Source organism: Dermochelys coriacea, chromosome 9 (assembly GCF_009764565.3).
Source record: "Dermochelys coriacea isolate rDerCor1 chromosome 9, rDerCor1.pri.v4, whole genome shotgun sequence".
Taxonomy (NCBI): Eukaryota; Metazoa; Chordata; order Testudines; family Dermochelyidae; genus Dermochelys; species Dermochelys coriacea.
The window spans coordinates 66,028,588-66,056,537 of NC_050076.1; the positions used below are offsets into that span (position 1 = coordinate 66,028,588).

The 27,950-nt window shown below is 42.7% G+C and overlaps 1 protein-coding gene across 10 annotated transcripts; it reads right to left on the reverse strand.

Moving 5' to 3' along the window:
- On the reverse strand, positions 1-27,910 carry CENPI (centromere protein I). Of its 10 annotated transcripts, none has more exons than XM_043492411.1 (22): positions 27,728-27,786; positions 26,646-26,780; positions 26,121-26,497; positions 25,594-25,731; positions 23,369-23,487; positions 22,590-22,697; positions 20,904-20,952; positions 20,418-20,464; positions 17,455-17,544; positions 15,358-15,486; positions 14,903-15,067; positions 14,504-14,624; positions 14,184-14,275; positions 13,723-13,840; positions 13,567-13,631; positions 12,881-12,978; positions 11,799-11,934; positions 9,177-9,301; positions 6,851-6,899; positions 6,467-6,700; positions 2,549-2,590; positions 1-1,337 (listed from the first exon to the last, which is right to left on the reverse strand). In XM_043492411.1, exons 3-22 carry the CDS (start codon positions 26,338-26,340, stop codon positions 1,206-1,208), a joined length of 2,277 nt encoding a protein of 758 aa, XP_043348346.1. In that variant the 5' UTR covers positions 26,341-26,497; positions 26,646-26,780; positions 27,728-27,786; the 3' UTR covers positions 1-1,205. The 10 variants fall into 10 exon arrangements, with proteins under 10 accessions (XP_043348346.1, XP_043348347.1, XP_043348344.1 ...); XM_043492412.1 differs by having other exon boundaries at positions 26,585-26,780; positions 27,728-27,785; XM_043492409.1 differs by having other exon boundaries at positions 22,590-22,721; positions 27,728-27,769.
- Positions 27,911-27,950: the final 40 nt, after the last annotated feature.

Genomic DNA, 27,950 nt, shown 5'->3' on the forward strand with positions numbered 1-27,950 from the left:
CACTCTTTGAACATAAGTGTTTATTAACAAAGTCATTAGCCAACACCATGACCCCAAGGCTAATATGGTCTTGGAGACAAAGGAACAAGCAGGATTTTTCAGAGGCAAGACACCACCATCTCTTGGTAACCATTGCTGAAAAAGGAAAAACCCATCAACATTTCCTGAAATGTCTCCTTTTCTGAGGCTGAAAGAAAGTACAAAACTACTTGGAATCATGATCAGTGTTCTCTCTCTTGGCTCTTCAACTTCCATGCTCAGAGGACTCGACCCTGCTTTACAACATCAGTGTGAAGTTCACCCAAAATATCCTGCTTAGGAAATGGAGTTCAGTTTCTTTTAACTGGATCCGAGTTTTAAAAAGGGTGGGAAGGAAGCAACATTTCACAAGAGTTCCTCCGCAATGGCTCTAAGCAGTATTTTACATAATATAAACATATAATACACAGTTATATACATTGCTACAAGCACAAAAGGGAAAACTGCATTTAGACTTGTCACAAGAAAATAGTGAGCTGTTAGCAATGCCCCAAGGGTGCTCAAAGCATCCATAGAACATGAACTTCAGCACAAAAATCTTCCAGCTACAGTGCGAGAATATCCTACAGAGTGGTACAAAGGAAAGCATCCTCAGGAGATTTCATACTGAAAGCAAAATCTAAGGGGTCAATTAGGCCAGCCTGTTTCAGACACCAACACAGAGGACCCAGCAGGTTCCTTAAAGTCCCCGAGTCAATATATACAATACCCTAGAAAAGTGTGTGCGCATGCATGCATTTATACATACACATGGTATTCCTCATTACACACTGCAGAGGGAAGTCAGGAATCACTTCTATGTGAAGGAGCACTGCTAAGTGCTATAACGAAATAAGAAAAGCAGAAGTGTTTGTGGCTTAGTTGAAGTAGACATTCCCAGATGAGGAAATGGATAGTGAACAGTGACATTGCACAAGACACAAACTCAGCAGTATCACACTACAGAAGTCTGGCAGGGACATCCAGGTTCAGTGCACTGTTGAATAAGGTCAGTTCAACCATTCTTTCTCTGTCCTTGTTTTCCTAAGGAGACATCAGTATCAAAATATAAACAGCTAGCTGCTCAGTCTACTTCTTCCCTAGATTACAGAGGTGTCAGAGGCAGGGCCTGCTATACTCTGGTTTCCTGGTCTGGACAATCAGAAGTATCCTTATGAACCAGTTTGTTACACCTGAACATTCCCTGACTTGGTTTGGGAGACCTGGGAAACACGATTGATGCTGCTTTCAATGAAGAGTTTCAGGCCTTGTAACCCCTGCATGTAGAGATATTCCAGATACCAGTTCCACCTCCTCCCCTATAGAAAAAGAAATATGGCAGTTAAGTGTCTGGGGCCATAGATGCAGTTGTATCCTCCTTTTGCCTTAACCTGGAAATATGCAAATACAGACTATAAAAAGCCTGAATACACCTGCCCTGCCACATGATTATGCACTGCACAAAGATTACATCCCATCCCAGGCTCCCAAGTGACTGGATGCCTCATAGGATCCGACACTGAGCCTTTTACAGATAGATCACCATTTCAAATCTGGCCTACCTTGATAGAGATCTAAAGTCATTACCATTTGGTAACTACTCAGGACCTACATAAATCCCATTTCTGGGAGACTGAAGCCCACTGGTTGTCTCCTTGGCAGGTCCAGCAAAGTGGTTGAGGATTGAATGAGTCATAAAACTGAACTCTCCATCCCACAATGAAGTTACCCTAGTTCAGTTTTAAGGCACATTGACAGGGCAGCACAAGGGGAAGCTTGAATCGTCACTGCCCAGGCTGATCCTATTCAGTGGAGAATTTCTGTCTCTAGCAGTGTTCACGGTCACTTTAGCAGTACGTTCACTTTAAAATTAAAGAAAAGAATATCCTGCTACCCCAGATCGTGAACGCTATTTAGACTGGTTTCAGAGTAGCAGCCGTGTTAGTCTGTATTCGTAAAAAGAAAAAAGGAGTACTTGTGGCACCTTAGAGACTAACTAAATTTATTAGTCTCTAAGGTGCCACAAGTACTCCTTTTCTTTTTGCTATTTAGACGGATTTTGGAAATTGACAAGCTTAATCTATTTGTGAGAGAACAATTTCCCCAGGAGCAAATTCTCCAATAGTTAAGAGGTAAGTAGAACTTCTTGACCTACAATAAATGAAGCCTCAGGACAGAGGCGTGAGAGTCCAATGGCTGTACATGGCTGCTATACCAAAATGCTCCCAGACCAGAGTACACTGCTGTAGTCATCAGGTAACACACAGTCCTGTCCTCATTGTGAGCAGCTGGAACTCTAGTGAATGCAACCGAAGCAAGCTTCTCTGGATCCACAAGTGAGTCGTCATCTTTGATTGAGTTCTCATGTGTCATGACCAGACGAGAGCATAAACCCCCCTTTCAGGCTCCTTATCTTTCTCCTGGACATGGTATTTTTGAAGATGGTGAATAGCACCCCTGTACTTGTATTACTAACCTATAGCTCAATATAGCCAGTTTTCACATACTATTTAAAAATAAAACACATTACCTTAATTAAGTTGAAGTTGAGAGTTTTATCTTCAGGCCAAGCCTTGTGGGGGGGGAAAAAAAATTAAGTAAACAGAAGTCAGATCAGATAAAACCCTCTGTCCTGAGTTGTTGGGCCTCAGCCCTGCTGAGTCCCCTTAAGGCAGGAGTTCTGTGAGTGCAAGAAAGCTATGGCAATTGTGAATACGCACCAGGATGGAGCTGTAGCATTCTCCTGACACCAGTCCATAAATAGCAAGGTACCATGGAAAGTACTCTGCCAGAAGTCAATACTTCTGGACAGAAACAAGGAATATTTATAAACTTATTGAATTCCTGTGCCTCAAAGGCTAAGGAACCACCATCTCAACACTACCAATGGGAGCAAGAATAGAGAATCCTATGAGGCTAAGTTTATTGCCTCACTGTTTCACGGATCGTTGTCTGAATCTGCTGCAGAGCAGCACCCTCTGGTGCTCTGGAAAGATTTACTCAACAATGGAGCATGTTTTCAGGAAAAGCAGGCACTGCAGACAAGAACTTTTCCTCTCCTTTGTTTTCCTAACAATGTTTAAACCTGTTTGCGGTTCCCATGCAGAGAAGAGTCAGTGATTCCGGATGAGGAATGCTAGCACTGCCCATCAGCAATGTCTTCTACAGGGTGTGGGGAGGTGTAAGAGGACCTCAGGACAAAGATGGAAGGAAAAGAAAAAAAAAGTCTTGCTATAAAGCTGAAGAAGTCAGAATTCCCTTCTCCCAATTTTTGTTTATCATGTAAAAGCATTTTTAAGAACAAAGAAAATCCCTTCGAAGTTCAGTTAAGTGAACAAGCAGCACAGTTACATTTTATAATTAGAGCAACTGGGTAGCACAAGGTAACATGCTGTGGTCTTTGAATCTAAGCAGCTATTCTTGGGGGAATTCTGTGCCACTGTGCAAGAATAGAATTAACGTTCTCACGGAAAAATTGATTTATGCATCCCTCAGGTAGTGGTTTGTGGGGGGGTAGGGCATATCTAGTTCGGGCATCGAGAACAACTGGGAGAGACTTAAATCACTGGTTTGGTGGCGGCGCTGGGCTCGCTCTGTCCCTCTCGCTATTGCATTGTGCCCAGAGCCAGGGGACACCCCTGTCAGTGGCTCCTACCCTGTGCTGGGCTCCAGCTGCTGCTCGCAGCTGGGCTGGGAAGAGGGGCAGTATACAGGACTTTTTTCCCCCTGCCCCAAACAGGCCGCTCCCATGGCTGGGTCAGACCCGCCCTCAGGTCTGCAGGAAACTCCACACACCCCCTGCTTCCTGCCCCCATGATGCCCCAGCCACAGGGCAAGGGGCCACTGTGCAAAGAGCTGCCCTCCCATCTGCCCCCCCCGTACCCAGACTCCCCTGCTGAGCCCCACCACTCTACATCCAGACCCCCAGCCCACCAAGCCCCCGCAAGCTGCACCAGGACCCCCACCCCACCCAGACCCCCCCAACCCACTAAGCCTGACTCCCCCAGCACCTGGACCCCTCCACTGAGCCCCCTGTACCCAGAACCTCTGCCATGCCCCATTCCTCCCATACAACCCTTCTGAGCCCCCAACCACCTTCACCTGGATCCCCCGAGTCCAATTCCTCCTGCACCCAGAACCTCCCAATGAGCCCCCGTGCACCCAGATCCCCCCCACTGAGCCACCCACATTAGGATCCTACCAGGCTGAGCCTGCTTGCCCTACACCTGGATCAGGGGGGTAGGGCTGGGCATGTGCGCAAGACACTGTCCCCTCTCGCTCACTATGGAGCCATATAGATGTACTAATATGCTTAGTAAAGAAACTATATCAAAAAACATTTCCTAAATTTTTTGTTGACTATTGTAACAGACATACTTGCTGACAGTTATTTGAAATAAATTACCAAAATAATTGAAAATGGTGTGTTGCATTTATGTTGACAAATAAAATATGGCGTGCAGAATTTTTTAAATATTTTTGGCATAGAATTCCCTCAGGGAGTATAAGCTGCACCCATGCACTGAACATTCAAGGGTAGGATAGGTCATGGCAGTTTTCAGAGAATGCATATGATGCATGTCCCTTGCTTTGTTTGCATTCTGCATGGGCTCCTTTTGGAAATTCTGCCCTGAGACCAAAGACTTCTGGTTTAAAAGCAATATTTGAAAAAAGTGCTCTAACACACACATGCAGACTTTGATTTTACGTTAGAAGTATTGTTAAGGAAATTAGCAGTTAGTGACTAGAGAGGAAAGGTGAAAGACAGTTAGGATAATGTAATGATGTTTCCTAAACAATGGAATTGAAGGCTTGCCTACACTTGAAAGTTAACTTGGATTAAGGTTGAGAGTGAATTTGGAGCAAAATAAAATAGCTCCAAGTGTAGATGTTTATTTGAGAATAAGTCCCTCTCCCTGCCCCCCAGGTGAGCACTGAAGTTAGACCTCTGAAAACCAGAAATACAAAGTTAAGAGATACATGCCACCCCACAATGTGACCTTAATTCAAAGATGGCAGAGTAAGGTCCCAGCATGCCAATAAAGCACATACCAGCACTTCCCTTACAGATGCTGCAAAACTCTTAGTGCTCATGTGCTGTCTTGCCAAAGTCTAAACATCTGTTTGCTGTGGGAAAACTCAGGTTTAAGACAGGAGTGGCAAACAGAACCTACTTACACTTGGCCTACACTCAAAACACTGAGGTATGTCTACACCGCAGTTAAAAACCCATGGCTGGCCAGTGCCAGCTGACTGGGGTTCACAGGGCTCGAGGTAAGGGACAGTTTATTATGTTGTAGACATTCCAGCTCAGGCTGCAGCCCAAGCTCTGGGACTCTCCCATCTCAGAGCCCGAGAGTCTGGGCTCCAGCTAGAGCATCTACACTTGCAGTTAAACAGCCCCTTAGCCTGAGCCCCACAAACCAAATCAGCTGGCATGGAACAGCCGCGGGCGTCTAACTGCAGTGTAGGCATACCCTGAGCTTACTCCACACAAGCCACCCCAGATTTGCTAAACGTTACCGCCCTTTCACCCATGTCCTAAGGATTGCTTCTGAGACATTGCCTTCATTTCCTTCTCATTAAGTCCTAAAGACCACTGTTATGTATGCCACAGAATGTTGACAATCCCCAAACCAAGGAAGAACCTGTGCACATCTCTGTGGACACACTGTACAAAACTCCGTGCTGAAATGGGGCATACTTCATCCTTCCAAGTACACATGCATTTCATCATATCACAACAGCAGCTCCGTCAACCTGCTTCAAGTTATTTGTCCCTCATTCAATACAGCTACAAATAACACAATGAAGGCATTTGGAGTGCATGCAAGTAAATGCTGGAATTCAAATCTGTGGAGACTTCCACAAATTCTCATAGAACAGCCTCATCTCTATTAATTATGCTTCCCCCCTGCTTATTGAACTATTGCCAGTAGTTAGTGCCAGCTCCAGAGGACAGCTAAGGTTGTGTTGTGGGGGAGCATGTACCCCAGTTCTGCATTTACCCGATTTTCAAGAGGTTTAAGTTTAGCCACTCTCCACATTCTAGAAGGGCGCAAGGCACCACTGGGCAACCTCAATTCCACACTAATAAAGTTTTTGGACATTTAATATTTAGCCAGGATACTTCTACCCATGCCTCAAAATGATTTGGCCACACTATAATCATGGAGTTTAAAAGCAAAACACGTTTAAAATTGTTGCCTTATGTACTTTTATACCAAGCAAACCACCAAAACTAAACTGTTCAGACTGAGCTACTTGGCTGAGATGAACACAAAGCACTGGTTTCAGCCCACCTAGCAGAGTACCAATGCTTGAAAACACAAGTCAACTCAAGCAATGCAAGAGAGGGGACAGTTCTCTACCTGAATTCTCAAGGTGGAGTGACTGATTCAGAGTGGCCCCCGACTGTTGTGCTGCCAAACATTGCTCACACCTTTACCTGCTGCAGGAATAGGATAGCATAGCCCGTCAGGGCTGGGTGGTGGACAATGTTGAAGCTGTTCCTGACCTCCTGCACTCTGGTTTTCTTCAGTACTTCCGGATCTAGGCGAATGCCCTGAGGGTGGATATCCTTCTGGAATGCACTGGAGGTCCACAGACAGCCTACCATGGCCATTATGTACTGGTTGTACTCTTGGTAAGTCTGGCTACTGAACTTGAATTGCAGTATTGTCTGATGGGATCAGAAAACAATTCTGTTGCACTGGTGTACTACCATTATTCCTTGCAACAGTGTCATTAAAGCACTGCCTCCCCAACAACTTGTTTATAACCCTTTTATTACTGTCCACTTTACTTTACTGCAAAGGTTTGTTCATGGTACCTTTTTAACCAGCTCATTTTCTTTCGCAGCTACCAAGTTGGTTCGATACCTAAAGAAATGAACAAATGGAAGAGACTTAAGTGCCCTCTGAATTCTAATGCAGATAAATGCAGGCGTGCTGCTTCAGAACAAGTAAGGCAGCTTTTATCCTCCACTAGTAAGACTACTGAGCTTTCCTCCTCCTCCAATTATAAATAAGGCTACCTTTTAGTCACGGGTATTTTTAGTAAAAAAGTCATGGACAGGTCATGGGCAGTAAACAAAAATTCATGGCCTGTCCATGACTTGTACTATATACCCCTAACTAAAACTTGGGCTGGGGGCGGTCCAGGAGTGCTGCGGGTGCTGGTGGGCCGAGATCCGCGCTGGTGCTGGCGGGAGGGGGAAGGGAGGCAGTAGCGGTGTGTGGCCCAGGACCCTTGCTGGTGCTTGGGGTGGGGGAGGGGGAAAGAGAGGGTTTGCGGGACTGGCAGGCTCCCTACCTGGTTCTGCACAGCTCCCCTGAAGCGGCTGCCATGTCCCTGCAGCTCCTAGCAGGGGGGAAGGCCAAGGGGGCATGGTGGGCTGCTCCCTCCACAAGCACTGGCTCCACAGCTCCCATTGGCCGGGAACCAATGGGAGCTGCGGGATGGTGCCTACAGGCAGGGGGAGCACGCAGAGCCCCTGGCCTCTCTGCCTACGAGCTGCAGGGACATGCCGGCCACTTCTGGGGAGCCTCCCTCCTTCCCCCCCGGCATGGTAAGCACCACCCCTTACCACAGTCCTGAACCCCCTCCCACTCCCAAACTGCTGCTGCTGGCCCAGGGGTTGCCCAGCTTGGGCAGCCCCCGAGCCAGCCACTGCAGACGTTACAGAATCCATGACCTCTGTGACAGACACGCAGCATTAATTATAAACACTGATGGAAGGATGAGTTCAACGGGACTTCACCACTTAGCACAGGGCCAGCCTCCATCCAGGGACTAAGGAGAAGGAAGATACTAAGAGATGAGCTCTCGTTCAACTAACAGACTTTGAGGTTCCTTAGTAACAGAGAATATAGGACTGGAAGGGACCTCCTTGTTGCGTGAGCAATGTGTTCCAACCAAATCAGGGACAAAATCATCTTCATATGACTCAAGCTATATGCAGTCTGCAGCCCTGAAATCTAGCACAAAAATGCAGTGTGCTTTTAAAAAGGAGCCTTTCATTCAACAAGTATAGAAAATGGAAGCCACTGGAAGTAATAGAACCCAACAGTTTTTCTGTATAAATAAGCACTAGCTGCTTTTATCTCCCGGAGAGCGCACTGTAACGTTAATTACCCTGCAGTCTCCTCAGAGAGAAAGCCACATGGACAGCCCTACACCAGCCGTCAGCAATTGGCTACTTTTCTTATCTGATGCAACCACTGGAACACACACACCAAGAACAGCAGCAGTTCAGTAGGTCCTACAGAGAAATGAACAATGCTCTCTCCAGACCTGCAGGCAGCCTTCAGGCCTCCTAGACTCAGAGGCAGCAAAACCCCTCATACTCAGTGCTGCCTAAACAGAACAGCACAGCACTCCTCTTTCTGCAAGTGAGTCTAATGGTTAGAGCAGAGGTTCTTAACCTTTTTCTTTCTGAGGCCCCCACAACATGCTAAAAAACTCCAGGCCCCATCTGTGCTGCAATAACGGATTTTCTGCATATAAAAGCCAGGGCTGGCATTAGGGGGTAGCAAGCAGGGCAATTGCCTGGGGCCCCATGCCACAGGGGCCACCCACAAAGCCACATTACTCAGGCTTTGGCTTCAGCCCCGGGTGGCAGGGCTTAGGGACCTGGGCTTCAGCCCCATGCAGTGGGGCTTCAGCTTTCTGCCCAGCGAGTCTAATGCTGGCCGTGCTTGGAGGCCCCCCTGAAACCTGCTTGAGGACCTTGGACCCCTGGTTGAAAACCACTGGGTTAGAGCACAAGCCTGGGAGTTTGACGCCCTAGGCATCAGTCAGGAATTGAACCTGTTAGGTGAGTTACTTAAGGTCTCACAAAGTATTAAGGGAATACCTCCCTCCCTCCCTCAGAAATGGCATCCTGGGGAGGGAGCAGTGACCTGAAACTTGTTTCTGTTACTTGGGATAACTATATGGAAATGGTTGAAAAAATCACTGCTGTAAAAGTATATGTCCAGCACTCAGAATAGCCCAAGAACTCTCACTCCTGCCCCTTTCACACAGAGAGTGGGAGAGAACACAGAAGATTTCATGGAATTCCCGTGCTCTTGTTTGACAACAGAGAGGCATCTCCCCAACGGATGATCAGAATAGAAGATGTGATAAAGTCAAAAGACTTCCCCCATCTTTTGTACCTGTACATAACGTAGCAGAGCTGGTTCAGACTGACAGAATCCATGCTGAGCAGTGCTGGGTAGAAAACTCCAGGAGGCGGCATCACCAACAAGGGTAGGTTATACTTAAGATAGACATCGCACACCTGCAGGAAGGAAACAAATCCAGACAAGTTGTTACAACAACCACTGTTATCAATCCCAACAACACCTACAGAGGAAAACAAGCTTTACATCACTTGTCTGCGCTCCTGTTAACTGACACCTTGGAAGGGAAGGTGGGAGAGAAGCAATTCCATTTATTCTCTCCCCAACCACATCATCAAGTCCTTCATAGATTCCAAAGCCAGAAGGCACCACTATGACCATCTAGTCTGACCTGCATAAGACAGGCCATAGAACTTCCCCAATATAATTCCTAAAGCAGATCTTTTAGAAAAACATCCAATCTTGATTTCAAAAATTGCCACTGATGTAGAATCCACCATGACCCTTGTGCAGCAGCTTGTGTAAATATCAGTCTAACCCTGAAAATTAGCCTACACTCTCGCACTGGGTAGTGGAAATCTAAATTTTTCCTTTTAGAGAACATACAGCAGCCACCTTTTCTCTGATACTTCTGTATCTGTAGCCCAGGTCTGGTTCAGTCCAAGCTAACAGCAAGTCTGGGTTAGGTATTACCAGTGAATCACATAACAGAGACCAAATAATTTTATCAGTTAGACAATTCAAGTAGTAATAATTGGCCTGTTGGGATTCCATGGTCACAGCAGAAAGCTTTGCCCTCAAGAGATTTTAAATTAAAGTGCTGTTTTGTGCACTTTGAATTGAATTTGTTTCCCTCTACATATAGCTTGATACAGAAAAGGTGCGATTTATTCATGATTTAAAATCAGCAGGCAGTAAACCTTGATTTAAAATCAGTTTTAATCTTATTTTGCATTTGTACTTTTCAGGTTATTCTTCTAAAGGAAGGTTGATTTTCATTGGTAGGTAACCATTAAAACACAGGATTTGCAATTAAATGTAGGCAAAAAGTACCAATTTTAGCAAACTGCAAGATTACGCTATATATATGCATTTATTTAAATCAATTATATAGATTAACAAAGTAAAAATTAAGAATCTGAATTAATGTATTATATTAGAAGAGGGCGACTGATGCATTTTGGATTTAGTAGATTAATATTTTACACTCGTGATTTGTATCACATTGTATGTGGATAGAAACAAATTCAATTCAAAGGACACAAACAGTTAAATAAAATTACCTTAAATGTGCTGGACACAAGAAAAAAAATCAAAATATGTTTTACGTTTAAATAACTAACCGATCTGTTAAATAAATGAAGTATTAGTAAATTGAACTAATTACTTCTGGTCACAATATCCTTTAAGATTTTAGAACTGGGATGCCTCATCCTATCACACATTGTTTTTATTCATTGATTGAAAGACGAAGACAAGTTTTTTTGCTTTTTCAACGCCTCATCAATTTCTCAACTTTGAATGAACTAGTTGATTCAAACAGTTCTGTCAAAAGCTGGATTAGCACTTCAATAAACTCTGGTTCCAGGTGTTTAGCCAGAGACTTCCTCCAGGTTCAGTAGTTTGACTTTATTTAAAAAACTATGGCCGCAAAACATGGACTGCTTGAGTGTTGGTTTTAAATTTAAAAAGATTAATAGATTATAGTAAGTTTAGACCCTAACATTGTCGTCAGTTTCAGATAGGTTTATTTTTAAAACGAAAAAGTAATTTAAATAAAATCCCTTTATTTTTAAATAATTTTAAACTCTCTGAAACAAATAGTAAAGAAAAGGTCTTCTTTTCCTGAAAAAGAGTTTTTAAAAAGTATTTAAAAGGATTGAAATTTGAGTTTTTTCTAGTTAGTTTAAAAAGATTCAGGTTGGTAGTATCCCTTTAATATCTTGCTATTGCGTGTGAGAGAATATCAATAGCACCCAATCCCCCTTTAAAAAAAAAATTCTCTAGGATAGCTACTTGGATCCATGCTTCAGGGCTTCAGCTGGTCTCCTGGAAGGGTCAGGCTGTATAGAGAATTTTCTCAGATGCTTGGCTTTTGCTCACATGCTCAGGATCAGACTGCCCTTTTTGGGTCCAGGAAGGAATTGACCCCCAGGTCAGATTGGCAGGAACCCTCTGATTTTTTTGCCTTCCACTGGAACATGGGGCTTGGGTTGCTTGCTAGGATCATCTGGTCATCTCCCACCTATTCAATTCCATGCAAATAGAGGCCCTGGGCACTAGTACCTCTCTTGGTCCCCGCTATTCTTTGTCTGTGGCACACAATTTAGTCTCCAGAGGACTGAAGTACTTGAGTCCAAAAAAAATCTACATTAGACTAAATTTGGGGGTAAACTGGGTGGAGTTTAGTGGCCTGCAATGTGCAGGTCAGACTAGATGATCTGGTAGTCCTTTCCAGCCTTAAACTTGGATGCAGAAGCTATCATCTATGATTAGTGGACCTGTCCAGCAATTAGGAGGCTCTAGCACTTAATCAGGCATAACGTCTAAAAATTATTAGAAGGAAGGATATGTTATGCTCTTGCACAATGAGTGGAAACTGCTCTTAGAGAAGTGGGACATCTTAAAATGCTAAGAGTAATGGGATATACATACTGTCTCATAGAAATCCAGAATAAAGTACAGCAAGAAAGTAGCATTGTTCTCCAAGCGCAATGCTACAGTGGAGATCCACCCTACAAAGTGGATCAGCTCAGCCACAGAGTTCACCAGTCCAGAAAGAGTGGTGTTCCTACAACAGCAGTCGGAGAAACAGACAATGTTAACACAACTCGTCAGCTTTAAAATACAGAACAGAGTTAAGTAGAATGACATGAGAACTCTAGGTTTCCCCACCCTCAGTGTTGAAGTCAGCAACATTAATTTGGATACATTCACAAAATTAAACAGAACAGAGTTATCCAAAATACTACACAAAATATGGCCACATCTTCATTGCTGGAGGGCTCTTGACTTCAATTTGCTGACTTTTGGGCCTGTATGTTCTCAATGTTAGTATTTTTATTAACATAGCTTTTTGCATCACTGCTTCAGTATTACAGCCTCAAGCCTGGATTGAGGAAACTAACCCCAACCTGCCTGCTTTGTGGTCTAAGATAAGTTGGGATATTTACATTTTGACAATTTAAAAAGCACTCACAAGTCAGAAAGGAAGGGATATGAATTAAATGTTCAGATATTACGATGAAGAGTTGGGTATGAGAACCTAGGCAGATGATTGTTCTTTTCTAAGCCTAGAAAATACTGTTTGTGTCAAGTAGAAATGAGTGAAAAAGGAATTTTGACTTAGGGAACACAAGGATTATGTGGAGGCTATCCAGCCATACCCCAGAACTCCCTTAATAAAATGCTGTAAGTGTAGTTCATGCTATTGGTACATTCATTCTCCTTTGAGTACTACATTGCTGAAAAGACATGCAAAACATTAAGATATGTACTTTTACTGACATTACTGCAAGATACAAGATATGAATAAAACCATAGCAGCCTTAATAGAAGTGATTGCAATAAATTAAAAATAAAATAAAATAAAATAGAATTCACAACTAAGCTAATTTTCACAGAAGCAGTAAAGCATTTTCCGACCCTCTAGTCAGCTTTTGTGGTGGGGAATAAAAACAGGATATTTTCATGATCACACACAAATACTGCATTGTGTGCAATTCAGATAAACTTACAAAGGACTGATTTTAGGATCAGACTCCACATCCAACTGCATTACATGCCAATTCAGCCAGTTCTGCAACAACTCCTTCAGACTCTCAAGAACACTACACTGCAAGAGGGAAAGAAAGCAGTGGATTATGTACATTGTAGAGGAGTGTCTGAATGCTAAATAAAAATAGGCCATCATTTTCAGAGTATACTGTGAAGGTTTCAGAGACGGTTTATCGTCAGGACTATGAGAAAAAAAAGACAGAGAGAGCTAGCTGAAATCTCCACGTAGGACACCTGCACTTAAGGCAGGGAGATTAACAGAGGGTCTAACAAGTGCAGGGACACAGAACTCAGGCTGAAACGATGAAACAAAAGAAAAGCTGTCTTGCTGGATTATACCAGCCTAAATCAGCATCATGGTGGGTGCAAAATATATTTGTATTTCCAATTCAAACACTGTGCCTTATTTCCAGTTGAAATTGCTTAATTAAAAAAAGGGCCAGGGGCTTCCTAAAATAGTTACCTCCCCACTATACATTTTAACCCTCTCTGTAAACTGGAGAGGACCCATGCTGGACAGGCGCAGATCCAGCTCCAAACTGGGAAGCTCATTTTACTGTCTGTAGATTGCGTCACCTACTTCCCCTAGTGGGAACAGCAATACCAACTAAATCTGCATGTGACCAATATAATATCCTTGAATTACCTTAAAATAAAGGGATGATGTGAAAAAAAGCTGTGCCAGAGGTTCACAAAGATGTGGTTTCATTTCTGAAAACAGAGGAGAGAAGTCAAACATCTGTGGAAGAATCCAATCCAGCCAGACCAGATATAGTCCAAGATCATAGTCTAGACTACATACCCGAGAAGCTGCTGAGGGGGATCCAGCTCACCAGCCTGAGGATTTGTGATCGACAGCAGAAACCATCCCAGAGGGGAAGGCTCTTATATAAGAATTCTTCACAGGAAGAGAACCCCTCCTGAAGGGTACAAGATTAAAACCTTCAACAAAAAAATTCAGCAATCCCTTCCCTTTTCCAATTCCCTGCCACAATTCACTAGAGAAGCGCAGAGACCCTACCTCTTCCCCTCCCTCATGCAATCCGTCAGCTAATGACTGCAGCTTCCCAAATTATCTTTCCTCCAGAAAGAGGAGACAGTTCAGCAACCTGGACTTGCCTTTCGAACACATTTTTGCTGATTTCTTATTGACGTTTCTAAGATTGTAATCTTTAAAGCATCTCACAGGAAATGGATGAGCCACCAATACATCTTAAGCAAAGGCTTAATTGGAATACAGGGCTTCATTAAGTAGGTGCTTACCTGCAAGAAACACTCTGTCTTGTAGATGATATCCAGGAAGTCCTTGAACTCTTCTTCATACTGCTGGTTATCAAGCTTATACCAAGTGCATTCTAAACCAGAGAGAATAAAGTAACAGAGTACAAGGAGTACAGACAAGGATGCAACAACCAGAAGCAGAATACAAACCCCCCTTCCCTGGACGGATACTGTTAGAGTCAATGCTTTCATCTCAGATATTTTTATGTACCAGTCACATATGCCTGTACAGCTAAGTACCATTACGGCCTCAAAGATATCCTTTTTCCTCCCCACCATACCTGGAAATGTTAAGTTCCTACCTTCTTGAAGAGTCTGACCCATCCAATAATAGAGCCTTAAGTAGATAGATTCATCTTTGACACAATTAATGTAGTGAAGCAGCAAGGAGTTCCTTAGCACTGAGCCCATCTGGGAAGGAAACTGCAAGAGAAGCCAGGACAACCAGCTATTGAATGGTCTGCTTCTTAAAGGTGCCAAAACAAAGCTGACACTATCAGAATAGTCCAAACCCTTTCCACCAGGGAATACACACAGGTCCCAGGTGGTCATATCACTCCCCAATACAGTATATCCCTTTGGAGATGGAGAACGTGTGCACCTATTCCCCAATAAATAGGTTATTGTGTATATATCTCCATCCATCCCTGGGTCACCTTTAAGGTTACACATGCTCATGCTGAGGCCTTCATGACACTCACCTCTAGGCGGTGAATGTTCTGTAAGAGCTGGGAGAAGGTGTTTAGCTGCTCCACTGGGAAAGATTCACTGTGACTGAGGATGTCAGCATGGTTGATTTCCTTGCTCCTAGTTGGATTGTTTGTGTTTGTGCTGCATGCAGGCAAAATCAACCTGGTATTCCATTTCTGGAGAGAGAAACAAGAAACCAAAATTAATAGTAGCAAACAGGATTTCAGTGCAGTCAGATAAATACATTAAACAAACAAGAAAACTAATATTAACCCAAACTGGAAATCACTCACTCGCTATCCTGCAAAGTGCTATCCTGTGAATCATATCCCAGACTTGCAATATAAAGGCAGAATTTCCCATTAAGTTACACTACCTTCCCCAATGTCTATCCAGACCCCAGCTCCTTTCCACAATTCAGCATGCTTGGCATTGTCTAGGATTCACATAAGTTCTCACAACTTACTCTTTTCCGGGACTGAGGGTGACCTGTGCCTAGAATCAGTTGCTGGGATGTTGGAGACGTTCCCTGATTTCTTCGCCTTATGGTGTTGATTGCTGCCTTCCACAGGCTTTCCGAGTTCTTGAAGTAGGTCTGAAAACACAATCCAGGCACCTATGTGTGAGGCCAAACTCTAAGGCAGAGTGACAGAAAAATCAATTGCCAATTTGATACATGCCACTACAGTGACATGTGCTCTATTGTAAGGACTGCGCTTGACAGTCCTAAAGGTGCTATGTTTCTCTGTCACAGTACAGTACAGCTTTTATTTCTCTGGACTTGTTATTCTTTAACTACAATCTGAAAGATGTGTTAGTAATTTTCAAGGCACATGGCCTTTCTCAAAAAGGTAAGAAAAAAAGTCCCCAGGATCTCAAAAGAATAGGAATTTGCATCTATTTTAGGATCCTGATGCTGATATGCTGTACATTCATAAAGACTGGATCTAAAGTATTTCATGTATTAAATAAAACCTGACCAGGTATACGTGTGTGTTTATAGTGAAGATCCCATGCATTCAAACAGCAGTGAGGTCTATCATAGAAGAGAACTGGGTAATCACAGCTTTCATTGAACATTGGATTAAGTTTCTAGATATCATGGCTGTGAAGAAAACTTTTGAAATAGAAATCAAATGCAAAATTGCCAGCATAAGTCTTTATCTGAACAGTTTGCATCACTGAAGTTACAATCAGTTTTTAAATCATAACCCTTAATTAATGCAAGCCCCCCCAATCCCCAATGTGGGAACTCTAAAGTTGCCTTATGAACCAATTTAACTAAAATAGTTTTAAAAAAAAATTAAGAGGTGAACTGGCCTAAGCCTGGAAATATCTATCTCCAATGCATGTGTGGATACCAAAAGTTCCAACTAGTCCCACAGATAAATCTGCAGCACAATGAAAACTGCAAATTTGGGGCAACATAAAATAATCTGAAATGAACATTAAAACAAATGCCACAAGGAAAACTTGACTGATTGTGTAACTTGCTTTCATACTGTAGTCAGTAAAAGCCTCAATTTTTAGAGCTGTACAAGTCTGCTTCACTGGAGTGCCAGAAAAACCAGGCAGCCTTGCTGCAAAATGTAGGTTTTGTTTGCTGCAGAGTTCTTGGGGGGGAGGTGTGTGTGTGTGTGTGTGTGTGTGTGTCTCTGTCTTTGTATAGTATTAAGCATATAAATAAGATAGTCAGTGTACATATTTTAATTCACCAAATACCTTGCTGTGTACACAGCACACACACATTTATGAAAATAAAGCCATCCAGTCTGTTCCTACCTTGAAACTCCCCCAAATCCATCTCAGAACACATTGTCATCTTCCCCATCATTACTTTTCATATAGCTAAAACTTTCACTGTGGGTCAGGACCCCAAAGTGTGTTGCAACACCATTTTAATGGGGTCTCCAGGGTTTGCTTAGACTTCCTGGGGTCCGAGGACTTCAGCCCTCGGCGGCGGGGCTCAGGTTACAGGCCCCCCCGGCCTGGGGCTGAAGCCCTTGGGCTTTGGCTTTTCCTCTTCCTGCGGTGGTGGGGCTCCGGCTTTGGTCCCTCATCTTGGGGTCGTGTAGTAATTTTTGTTGTCAGAAGGGGGTCACGGTGCAATGAAGTTTGAGAACCCCTGATGTAATGTTTACTCTGATTGGTGTCTTCCATTATTATTATTGTGCTGCAGCAGCACCCAAAGGTGTTTGAACAATGCCCAGCAAACTCATAGGAAGATATTACCTTCCCCTGCAGCGCTTATGATCAAATGTACAAGACATAAAAAGAGTATAACAATAAGAGGGAAAACAGGCAAGGGAGAATGAGAGTAAGGACATGGTTACACCTGCTCGCTATGTGCCCTTTTCTGCTGAATTGTTTTATAGATCTTCTCATTTCAGTATAAATAAACGGTAGCAATTCCCATAGAAAACTAATGGTTTCATTTTACTGAGTGGAGAGAGGGTACAGAATTATTCTTTCACCACTGAATTATGAAGCAAAGCTGCTTACATAGGAAGGACAGTACACACTTTAATCCCAGCACGGACACATCAGTCACTCCATTCCTCACCTTCATCTTTGCAGGCAGAGTTATAGACACCAGCTCAGGGCAGAAAAGTTTGTACAGTGATAGCAGAGCCTGCAGGTGAGGCTGCATTCCCTGGAAGAAAAAGAAGAGAGTTAAAAATGTGCACCATAAGAAACAGCAAGGAAAACCCAATTGATACTGTAAGTCTACACACTAGTGTGTCATTAATCAGTCCAAAGTAGCATTGTGCAACTGAGGAGGGAGGAAAAGGAGGAAGAAGAGAACATCTCTACTGAGGACTAGAAATAGTAAGGAAGTTCAGGTGGGAAAAGAAGAAGATACAGTTTAAATTGCCAGAGATAAAACTACTAATAAATCAAATATAATGTATGATATACATTTTATACAGCTATTTTGCCTAAATACACACGCAAGCGGTTTTATTGGGATACCCATACTCCCCAAATGCACTTCATTACCTGGAGGAGTGAACATAGCATTATATAGTTAAACTTCTTGAAGTGCTACTGATTTTGTAAAATATATTAATAGGAAGAGTTCTTATTGTACAATATGTAAGATATACAAGATAATATCCTCTAAGATTATCTGTTACAGCTCCCATGTAAACGTTAAATTGACATTAAGCCAAGGGGTGACAAGGGAGGAATTATGCCACACAGATAAGAAAAAACTGACAATTGCAGGAGTTTAACACCATTTTAAGACTTCTGTGAATAATACCAATCCTTCTGGGATAGATGTCTTTAGCTAGATTACCCAGATATAGCCACAGCACCACATTTTGTAGCCTACTCTTTCCCTCAAAACAATCATACCAGAAGCACTTATTTCCAGTCATGAAGCCTCTAAAGCACCCTTCCCAAATCATCATCATGGAAAATCCCAAAGGGACAGCCTTCCTGGAGATCAAATGCCATTGAGATCATATCTAGCTACGTCCTTAAGACTCTCTAGCTGGATGTTCAGTCTATGTCCATTACTGGCAATCTTTTTGCACCACAGATATTTTTGGTGCCCATGTGATTGCTAGCCAGGTAGCAACATTCCTTGGTAAATGCATTTCATAATTTGTTGGTCTTCCATCCTAATAGTATGTCCGTACCAAAAAAGTCAGCAAGACTGAACCAATGCTGATGAGGGTGGTGGAAGGGTTCAGCTACCAATATGCTCATTGCTGATCTTGTCCCGTCTGCCACTTAATATGCAGCAGCCAACAAAGACCACAAGAATAGAAGACTTCAGTCTGGTATTCTTCAGCCTCCCCAGCACCCATGTTTCACTGGTGTATAATAGTCCTGTAGATCCACAGCTTCATACTCTGACATTTCCTCAGAAGTCAATCAAGGACCCAGAACTTGGTGGTGGTGGCTGCTGCTCTACGAGTGTACACATCTTTTGAACATTCTCTAAAACGGTCTGTTTCCCAAAAATTCAATAGTTGCCAATTGCTCAATGTCCCATCCAGAAAGATTAATACCAAGCTGATCAGATGATAGAAAAAGTGAGACTTGGTCTTTAATGCTTCAGTGACCTTGAGCAGTTTTGAACAGAAAGCCATCCACCCTAACTAACCTCTCTGCAAAAACTTCAGCAGCAGAGCCCCAAGTTATTTGCTTCTTGCCATTGCCAGATCCTAGTAAAAAACAGCATAGCTGAAAGTGGACAGTTTGATGGTTTTAAAAAGTTAAATTATTTTCTTGGCATTTTTGTATACTGAGAATCCAACATAAAGATGACGACAGCTATTTTAATGGCAATAGCTTTGGTGGGTGGAAGAAGGGAGAGGGAGAGGGAGAGGGAGAGAGAGAGAGAGACTCCTCAACATCCAAGTGTTGAGTATCTTTCATATTTTTCAGTTTTTCACCCCCTATGTCCTGCACTATGTGAAACATTTCAGAGTCAATAAAACCCAGAAGTGTTACAGTTGGATAGACTAAAGCTCTCTCCCAAATCATTTATATTCTGTGTCTGCATATCTGTGTTGCACTCTAATACTATGATGGACAGTTTGTTAGACATCAGTGTGTTTTACGATCCATGATCTCACTTGGTAGATCTTTTACAAATCTCAGTTTGTCTGTAGGAGGTAGGGAAAGAGCAGTAGCTGCTCCTCCCTCTGGGTTCAGGTTCCCACTACCTTTCTAGTAAGGGAAAGAAGAGATGCTGGGATAACCAGGAAGATGCTGCAGTTGGGAGTCTAACGCAAGAGAAGGTAACAAAAGGATAAAAGTACCAAAGGAAAATAAATGACGTCCAAGATTGATTATAGATGCAAGAGAAGGGAAGAGAAGACAAGGAAACAGAGGACACCTAAAGAAGGGCAGACAGGGGATTGGCAGCAAAGGGAAAGAGGGAACACAAAAAGAATCAAACAGAAAGAAAAGAGAGAATAAAAGTATGGGTTGGAAGAAGCAGTCTGGTGGTTAGAAGAAGTGACCTGGCGTCAACATCCCAGGTTTTATTCCTGGCTCTGATACTGACATGGGTATCATGAGCGGGTCACAGCTTTTGTGCCTCAGTTTCCCTTTCATATAATGGAGATATCTGCCCACTGTTTTGATATTCTTGGATAACAGTGCTATAGAAGTATAAGAAATATGAAGTGAACAGGAGAGTGGAAGATAAAAGAGGGAGTGCAGGAAAGGAAAAGGGAAGCTAAGAGATCGCTTTCAAATTTGTGTAATTTTATCTTCTCTAGCTGTAAAATGTGTAATTTTTGTAAATGTCATTGTGTGGGTGCTTGGAAGGGACACAAAGTCCAAATTAGGGATATGTGCAGGTTTGGAGCAGCCCTTGTGCTAAATGGCAAGCTGTGTGCGCAGCCCCTGGCATTCCAAAGGCCGGAAGCTACTGTTCTGAAGTCTAACCACCTCATCCTTTGCAACGATATCTGCCATTCCTGTGAAAACATTAACCATAACTGGAATCTAGGCTTAAAACTCTTATCTTGCTTACTTGTTTCAGGATTTCTAGTGACTCACCATCTTTGCCTGTAGATCTACTAGTCTCCTCACGCGAAAAGGCTTAACTGGGAAAAGAAAAAATAATTAAGACCATTATAGGTAGAATACAACATATCAGACATTTGGGTACAAACGAGAAGCCTCTTGGCCAATACACCAAAGCAGATCAAGTTACACGTGGAAAAAGGCAGAAACAGCAGCAATAGACAGACCAATCATCAGCTTTATGCAGAAATTACTGGTCAAGGGTTTTTGGCCTGTTATGCAAGTCAGCCTAAAAGAGCATAATGAGTCCTTTCTGGTCTTAAAATTGATGAATTTTTGAAGCCATCATGTTAGCACTGCAGGAAGAAAGCACTGGGGAAGATAATGGTCATCGCTTTTCTGAGCGCATGAAACCAGCCCTGTATCACACAAATGGACAGTCAATGCATATTTATGTTCTGTAGGACCAAATCAACTGGAGCCATAGGAGCTGTCAGGAAGCTGACTGAATGGACTCACCGCTCTCTCTTCTGGTCAGCAGATACAATAGATGACAAACATAGGGGCACTGCAGAGAAAAAGGATGAGTAAGCAATCCGATTCATCAGGATGGTTAATAGGCTAAATTCAGAAACTATTTCCACTGGACACAACTAACAGGCTGGTATCTCATACTGAAGTAAATCTCCTCAGGATCCTGCTGCCATACTGAGGTTGAAGTGCTTCAATCAGTTCCCAGGATGCAGAACATGCACCAGATTCCTCAGGAAGAAGTCCTCACTGTCATATGTATACAGTACCAGTACATTTCTGCATTAGAACTGACAACCAATGCGTATGCCAATAGTTTCATTTGACACCATTATGCACATTCCTTGGAGAAGCTGTTCAGTCAGGGTCCATGTGGGAGATGGCCCTTGTTTCTCAAATTTAGGGCTAATCAATTCAGAAGTTGGTGAGCAAAAAGACATGAATTAATGTACACTAAACCAGCTCACAGCTGTATCAAAAACAGCTTCTTTTATCAGTGCTTATAATTGAGGCAAATGCATTGGGAATCTGGCATTGATTTCTCTGTGCCAGATATTAATCTTTGCTGCACTTTCAACTGACCTATTCCTAAAGGGTAGGAATTCAGTTGTAGGAATCCAATTTTCAGCAGAGGTCACAAGCGAAGCTGATCAAGACCAGCCAAACATACTGCAGGAAATATATCCTCTTTGGTGTAAGTCTACTGTACTGCAATACATTTTAAACACACATCATGCAGGACTTTTCACAATTAACAGCAATTAATGCGTCTTCTCTCTCATGGAAAATGCCTATAGGATTTAATAGAAAATACTCTCACTATACTATATTTTTAAAAATCCTACAGAAATAGAATGATGCTCCTGCTAGAGTATTCCATATGTCAGTTAAAAAATTCTATAGAAATGGCCTCATTCTCTCAAATTCTATAGGTTTCTAGCGTAATTTCTATAGAACTCTACGCATCTTCATTTGTTTGATGTTTTCTAACAGTCCCAGAGGGCAGCATATGAAAATGTTATATACTTTTCTGACCCCAAGTACAGTTCTGAAGAGATCAGTATTTCACACCTTCCTGACATGAAACAATGGGTGGTGACCATAAAATACTTATGTAACTACCATATAAAAAAAAGTCACGACTGCCTGATTTCCACTTAAGTGACATTTATCTTAGGTGGAATAGCATTTGGAGTCTGTTTATTAAATAAGCATTGCTTTAAAGGGCTCTTTTTATGCCTATGGTGTGCAGTCAGTTCCATCCTGGGACCTGGAGGTTTTATGACCATGTTCGCTGTCTGACATTAAAGGCAACGCTAGACACTGCAGTGTCACACTGTCTCTTGGGAACTGAGACAGCATTCACTGTCACTCTGCTCGTTACAGAGCATGAAGTCCTGGATAATCATTTACACAACCTTGCTGTAGGTGCCCAAACTAGATTAATCTTATGTTGAACTTCCATGCTGGGTGTCCTAGATTCAGAAGAAATTTTGGAATCAGTGGAAAAAAGCAGAGTGAAGAGGCCCAGTCACTCTACTATAAACACATACTCCAGCACTAGAGGAAAGGGCTCCATTCTAGTTACTCCAGACCAGCGTAAATGAACATACCGTTCAGGTGAAAACACTAAATTTGTTCAGAGCCAAAGGAACATTCTCTTGTTCTCCTTACCAGCTTCTCATCTTGCAGGGAGCAGAAGAAGAAGCCGTAGAGCGCATGAAGCTTTTCTTTGTGATCAATGAAGTCAAACATTGCAATCAACCATCTTAAGAAGAGCAGCTGCAGTGAAACAAGAGAATCACTCTGCAGTAAATGAGGAAAAAGACCAGACAGACCGAACACCACCCCATTCCAGATGATTTATTTAAAGTTGTACACCCTCCTTGAGATTAGCAAGGCAGTCAGGGAACGTTTTGAACAGTTTGGTATAGCCACTCTCTTTGTAATGGTGTTAAAGCTTGGGGAGAACAGTAAACACTAAATTTAGAATGTAAAAAAAGTGCCCTGTTTTTGAGCACATGCTAACCTCTAAGGAACTGATCACTTAAATTTAGACTGCTCTGACTAGTCTCCCATGCAGACCAGTCAGATTTATGGGATTCCAAGACAAAGACTTCAATCTATGCACCTTCAAGGATTATTGGAGGCCATATTTTGTTCAGACCTTGAATTATCATGATAGGCAGGAATGTCTTGCTGCATTTTGGGGAAATGCTTGACACCACAGGCATATTGAACATCTTGATGTAAGTAGCTTCCCTAAGAAACTCAAAAGTACAGAACTCTGTCAAAGACCTGCTCTTCCAGTGCTGGGCTTCTCTGCCAGTTTTGCTAACGGGTACCAACTATGTGATGACATTAAGCCTCTGGATTTCCTCTTCCTACAAGCAGCCTGCTCTGAATCATCTGTCCCCAGTAGCTATTACTACTACAAGTGTTTGTAAAGTTACCTGGGTGCTGCCAGAGCATTTGCCAACACAGAGCCAGGATACTGCTGAAACCACTGAACTTTCTGCTATTACTGAGGCTGGAATCAGGCACTTCAAGATCCGACTATTTACTGTATCAGCTAGAAAAAGAGACCATTTAGAGTGAGACATTGCTTCAAGTTCTAGGTTCTTTGACATGTCATATGCAGGTGAGACCATCATGTCCTTTCGGGGACAGATTATTTACATATTTGCAGCTATCACAGGCTGGAAAAATAATCTAACAAGGACTTACTGGAAAAAATTCTTACAAAAATCTTTAAGACTGGTTAATAGTCAAAAAGTAGGAACCCAATTCTCCTCACACACTCTTTTACAGATGTGCAACTCCATTAACTTCAATGCAGTTACTCTGGATTTACAGTAGCATAACTCAGAGGAAAAAAATACAGCTAGTTGACGTGCATACTGCCTTTATTAGCCTAGATACCTGGAGTATTATGGAAGTATGAGCTGAAGGAAAAAAAAAAAAGAATTTCCTTTGAATCAGCATAACGTGAGAGTATCCAAAACCATTTCAGATTATAAATCCAAGTGGCCTGAAAGCTAAACCACCACCACCTTAATTTTCCTATATTATTAGCCATTTCCAAGTTCATCCCAACTACAGATATTGTCTAGTGGACATAAAATTGGACCACCCCAGGACTTTAGTTAAAGAACTAAACACTATTTAAATAGTGGAGTCAGGCAAAAACAACATGAATTCTTTATAGCTAATATTTGACTAAGGAACAAACAACGTAAGAAAATAATACAAAACACATCATTAACAGCTGTTCTTTTGTTCCCATACAGCGTCTGAGTCAGTAGCATGACAGTGCTTGAAAGGGACTTGGACTACAAGCCAACACTATTCAATAGTGGTCTAGGATGTAAAGCACTAGTGTGCCTATTTTAAACTTATAGACTTTAAAGGTCAGAAGGGACCACTGTGATCACGTAGTCTGACCTCCTGCACCTTGCAGGCCACAGAACCTCACCTGCCCGTTCCTGTAATAGACCCCTAACCTCTGGTTGAGTTACTGAAGTACTCAAACCATGATTTAAAGACTTAATGTTACAGAGAATTAATAATTTACACTAGTTTAAACCTGCAAGTGACCTGTGCCCCATGCTACAGAGAAAGACTAATCCCCCCAGGGTCTCTGCCAGTCTGACATGAGGGAAAATTGAAATGAACCTAGCAGGTCAAATATGGACTAAAATTCGAGTTTTGTAAACATAAAACCAATAGAAATGTTTCCCTTGCTCTTTTCAAAATTTCAAATAGAGTATACTGAATGGCATTCATTACAGCATTTGCAACATGGTGCTAGTACACAAGAGCTAGAAAGTGAAACCGACTAGTCTATCGTGATTACTCAGGACAAGGGAAAAGTAAAAAAATCAGAGTAAGAGAAGAGAACCGAATTAAGTGTTTAAAATTTCACTTATGATTTGTAATGTTATCTACATGTAAAATGCGAGATTGTCAGTTTCACATCAGCAATTTAGTTTTGTAAAGAGGCACCAATTATTTTAGGCCAATAAAAAGGGACCTACTAAAGCTGTAATAATCAGAAGAAAAATATCCTCCAAACTCTAACAATCCTCCACGTCAAAAAACTAAAGATGCATGTTATTTGTTTTAAATCCATTGGCTCATCACCAATTTAAAAGCAAAATGGTGGCCAGTAATTTTGAAGAACACACTTATCAAGTCTACACTGACAATCCGTTCCTTTGTCCCTATGAGACACTACAAAAGTTGAAGCTAATATTAAGCAATCATGTCAGTTGCATGTCAGGGGAGAAGAAACCCAAACAATCCCCAGCATGGAAGAGGAGAGAAAGGTTTCTAGGGACTACAAGCCTTTAAGAGATTTTATAAAGTAAGTAAAACAGCCATATTTTTTTAAAATATTGAAGACAAGCAGTAATCCAATATTTTTTTATATATATTAACAATTTTTATCTGAAGTATTCCCTGTCCCTATTAAGTTTGCTGCACTTTTTTTAGCAAGAACTTAGAATTTACATTAAAGAACTTTAAGGATGCTGTAAATTTACAGTAAGGGACAAACCATGACAATACAACCACCATAACATATTCTCTCAAAGCCATAGATATGGTAAAAAAAAGTGGTGTCTTCCTTCCCTCCCACGTTCACAGTGGACATGTTAGCAATTTCTGAATGTTTTACCAAGGTGGCCACTGAGTGCAACATTCAGCAACACATCAAGTCCTTCTGGGGATAATCCTCTCTGCAGGGCAATGTTTTCCACAGTAGCCAAGTGTTTCTGTAGAACCTCATTCTTTTTCAGTGGAATGTAGTCTTTAACTAAAAGAAAAAAAATGTAGGGATTAAAGTGCATCCTAATAATCAGCCTGAGAAATGTGTATGTCCACATGCATTCTGTCCCCGAATCTGTCTTCTGCTCATAGTTTACTACTTTAAGAGAAAACACCCTGGTTTTCAAAAGCTGCTGTCCACCCAGAGCTCCCATTAACAGTTCCCCTGTATAGTTTGTTTTCTCTATCTGGGTGTTTTACAAAGCAATGGGGAGGGGGGAAGAATCAAGATAGGAAAATGATTATAAAACCACAAAAACAGCCAGATGGACTCAAGTTGTATGTGAAACTATTTTAAACTCATTTTAAAATGGACTAGATTTCAAGTTGATAGTACCCTTTTCAATATCAGAAGCAAAGTCATATCACTGCTCCTACCTCTCTCAAAATAGGTCAGAGCTTGCTCCAGATGGTCTTGTGTGCTGTTGCCTGCCTGGTCACTGGCAGATTGCCACTTCGCTTTCTCATGTTTCTGCACACTTTTCAAGTCCAGAGTCTTTGGGCCAGTTGTTCTCTCTCCTATTTGCCATGCAGAGAAGCTACTATGGCGAACCTGCAAAGCCTGCTTTGGATTCTTGGCATTCTCTCTTTGCTGCATCCCTTCAGTCTCCCAGCTGGGAAGGGCGAATTAAGTACTCACTCATCTGCCAGTCTGGTTCCAAATCTTTCCCCCCAAAAAAGAGGCAAGAATATAAATCAAGGCCCCACAGCCAGATATACCCCCAGCAGCTGAAGAACATCAAAGAGCCACTTGCCTGCAAGAAAATGAAAGTCAGTTTATCCACAGCCTTTCCAACAAACCCACTAAAGGATCCGGCATAAAATAACTAACTATGACTTGCCATAAACCACTTAGAGCAGCATGTGCCCCACAAAGGTCAGATAATCCAGTTAGAAGAGTACCTATATACACAGGCCATCCAGTGTGTACATACAAGCCCAATGCTTCCCTCCAGCAGAGAAAGATGAAGGAAAGCTCACAAGTAGGGATTTTTAAAGGGAAATGTTTCAGAGAATGTCATCTTGAAAAATAAATGTCTGAAAGACATTTACAATTGTAACATATAACACTGAAAACATCAGCAAAAATAATCAAATTATTTTTCCAGTTTATTTTGTGCATTTGGCACCATTTGTGCACAGTCAGTTTCACTGTTTTATTGACGACAACTTTCCACCCCAAGGACCCTCAACTTGTGAGTTATGACCCCCTACAAGGTAGAATTTGCAATTTTGCCACAGCCACAGACTTGATATTTTTTCATCTCTCTGTCCTACAGGGACCTGCCTTAAGCTGCCTCTTGTTGCTCTCTGGCTTTCCCTTCAAGGGGAAGGGAAGTAGCAGGGGAGGTTGCAACCACGGTCTCTTTTCTATGGATTAGTACTTGCAGTCTGACTTTCTCCTCTTGCACTCAGACCAAAACACCAAGCAGAATGCTTGCTAGCCCACCACAGAAGTAACACCGGGGATTACTATCCTACCCCAGGCACGAGCAGTTTGATATTGTTGGCTCTCCAGCCCACCGAACTCCCCCTGGCTAGAAAGGTTCTTAGATACATCAGCAACAGAGCAGGAAAACACGCATCTAATAACACACAGCACATATATTCTACATTTAATCAGAGTTTAAACATTCAAGTTGACAGGGCCCTTTTAAATAACCCCCACTTCTGAATTTCCACTGCCACTCGGCCCCCGCAGCACACTCCTGCAGCAGGGCCCTCAGCATGGAGCACCCGAAGGCCTCTGCGCTGCTCGGAGCTGCCCCGGCCCTAGCGAGGCTCAGAGCCCGACCCCGGACAGGACTGCGAGGTCCCCAGCTATTCTGCGCTGCAAGCCCTTGAGCCCTGCCCGACGACTGTCAGCCCCTGCTTCCCTCAGCCCCCGGGCACGGAGAGGGCTACCGACCGGCCCTCTGGTAACACGCCTGTCCCTCGAGTATCCACTTCCTCAGGCGGCTGCCCTGGTACCATCCCCGCTTTACCTGACTCCACTGGTACCGGTTTTTTTTAACCGTCCGATCAATTCAAACCCCCGCGCCACTCCCCAAGCATGCGCAGATCGCAATTGTAAGGGAGCAGAGCGAGCGAGGAGGTGATCATTTGCGCACGCGTGCGGAGCCCGCGGGTGCGGATTGGTCGGCAAAAACTGACCTCATGAGAGCGTCGATGTTCCTTGTGAGCGCGCGCAATTCTCGCGCGGAAGGG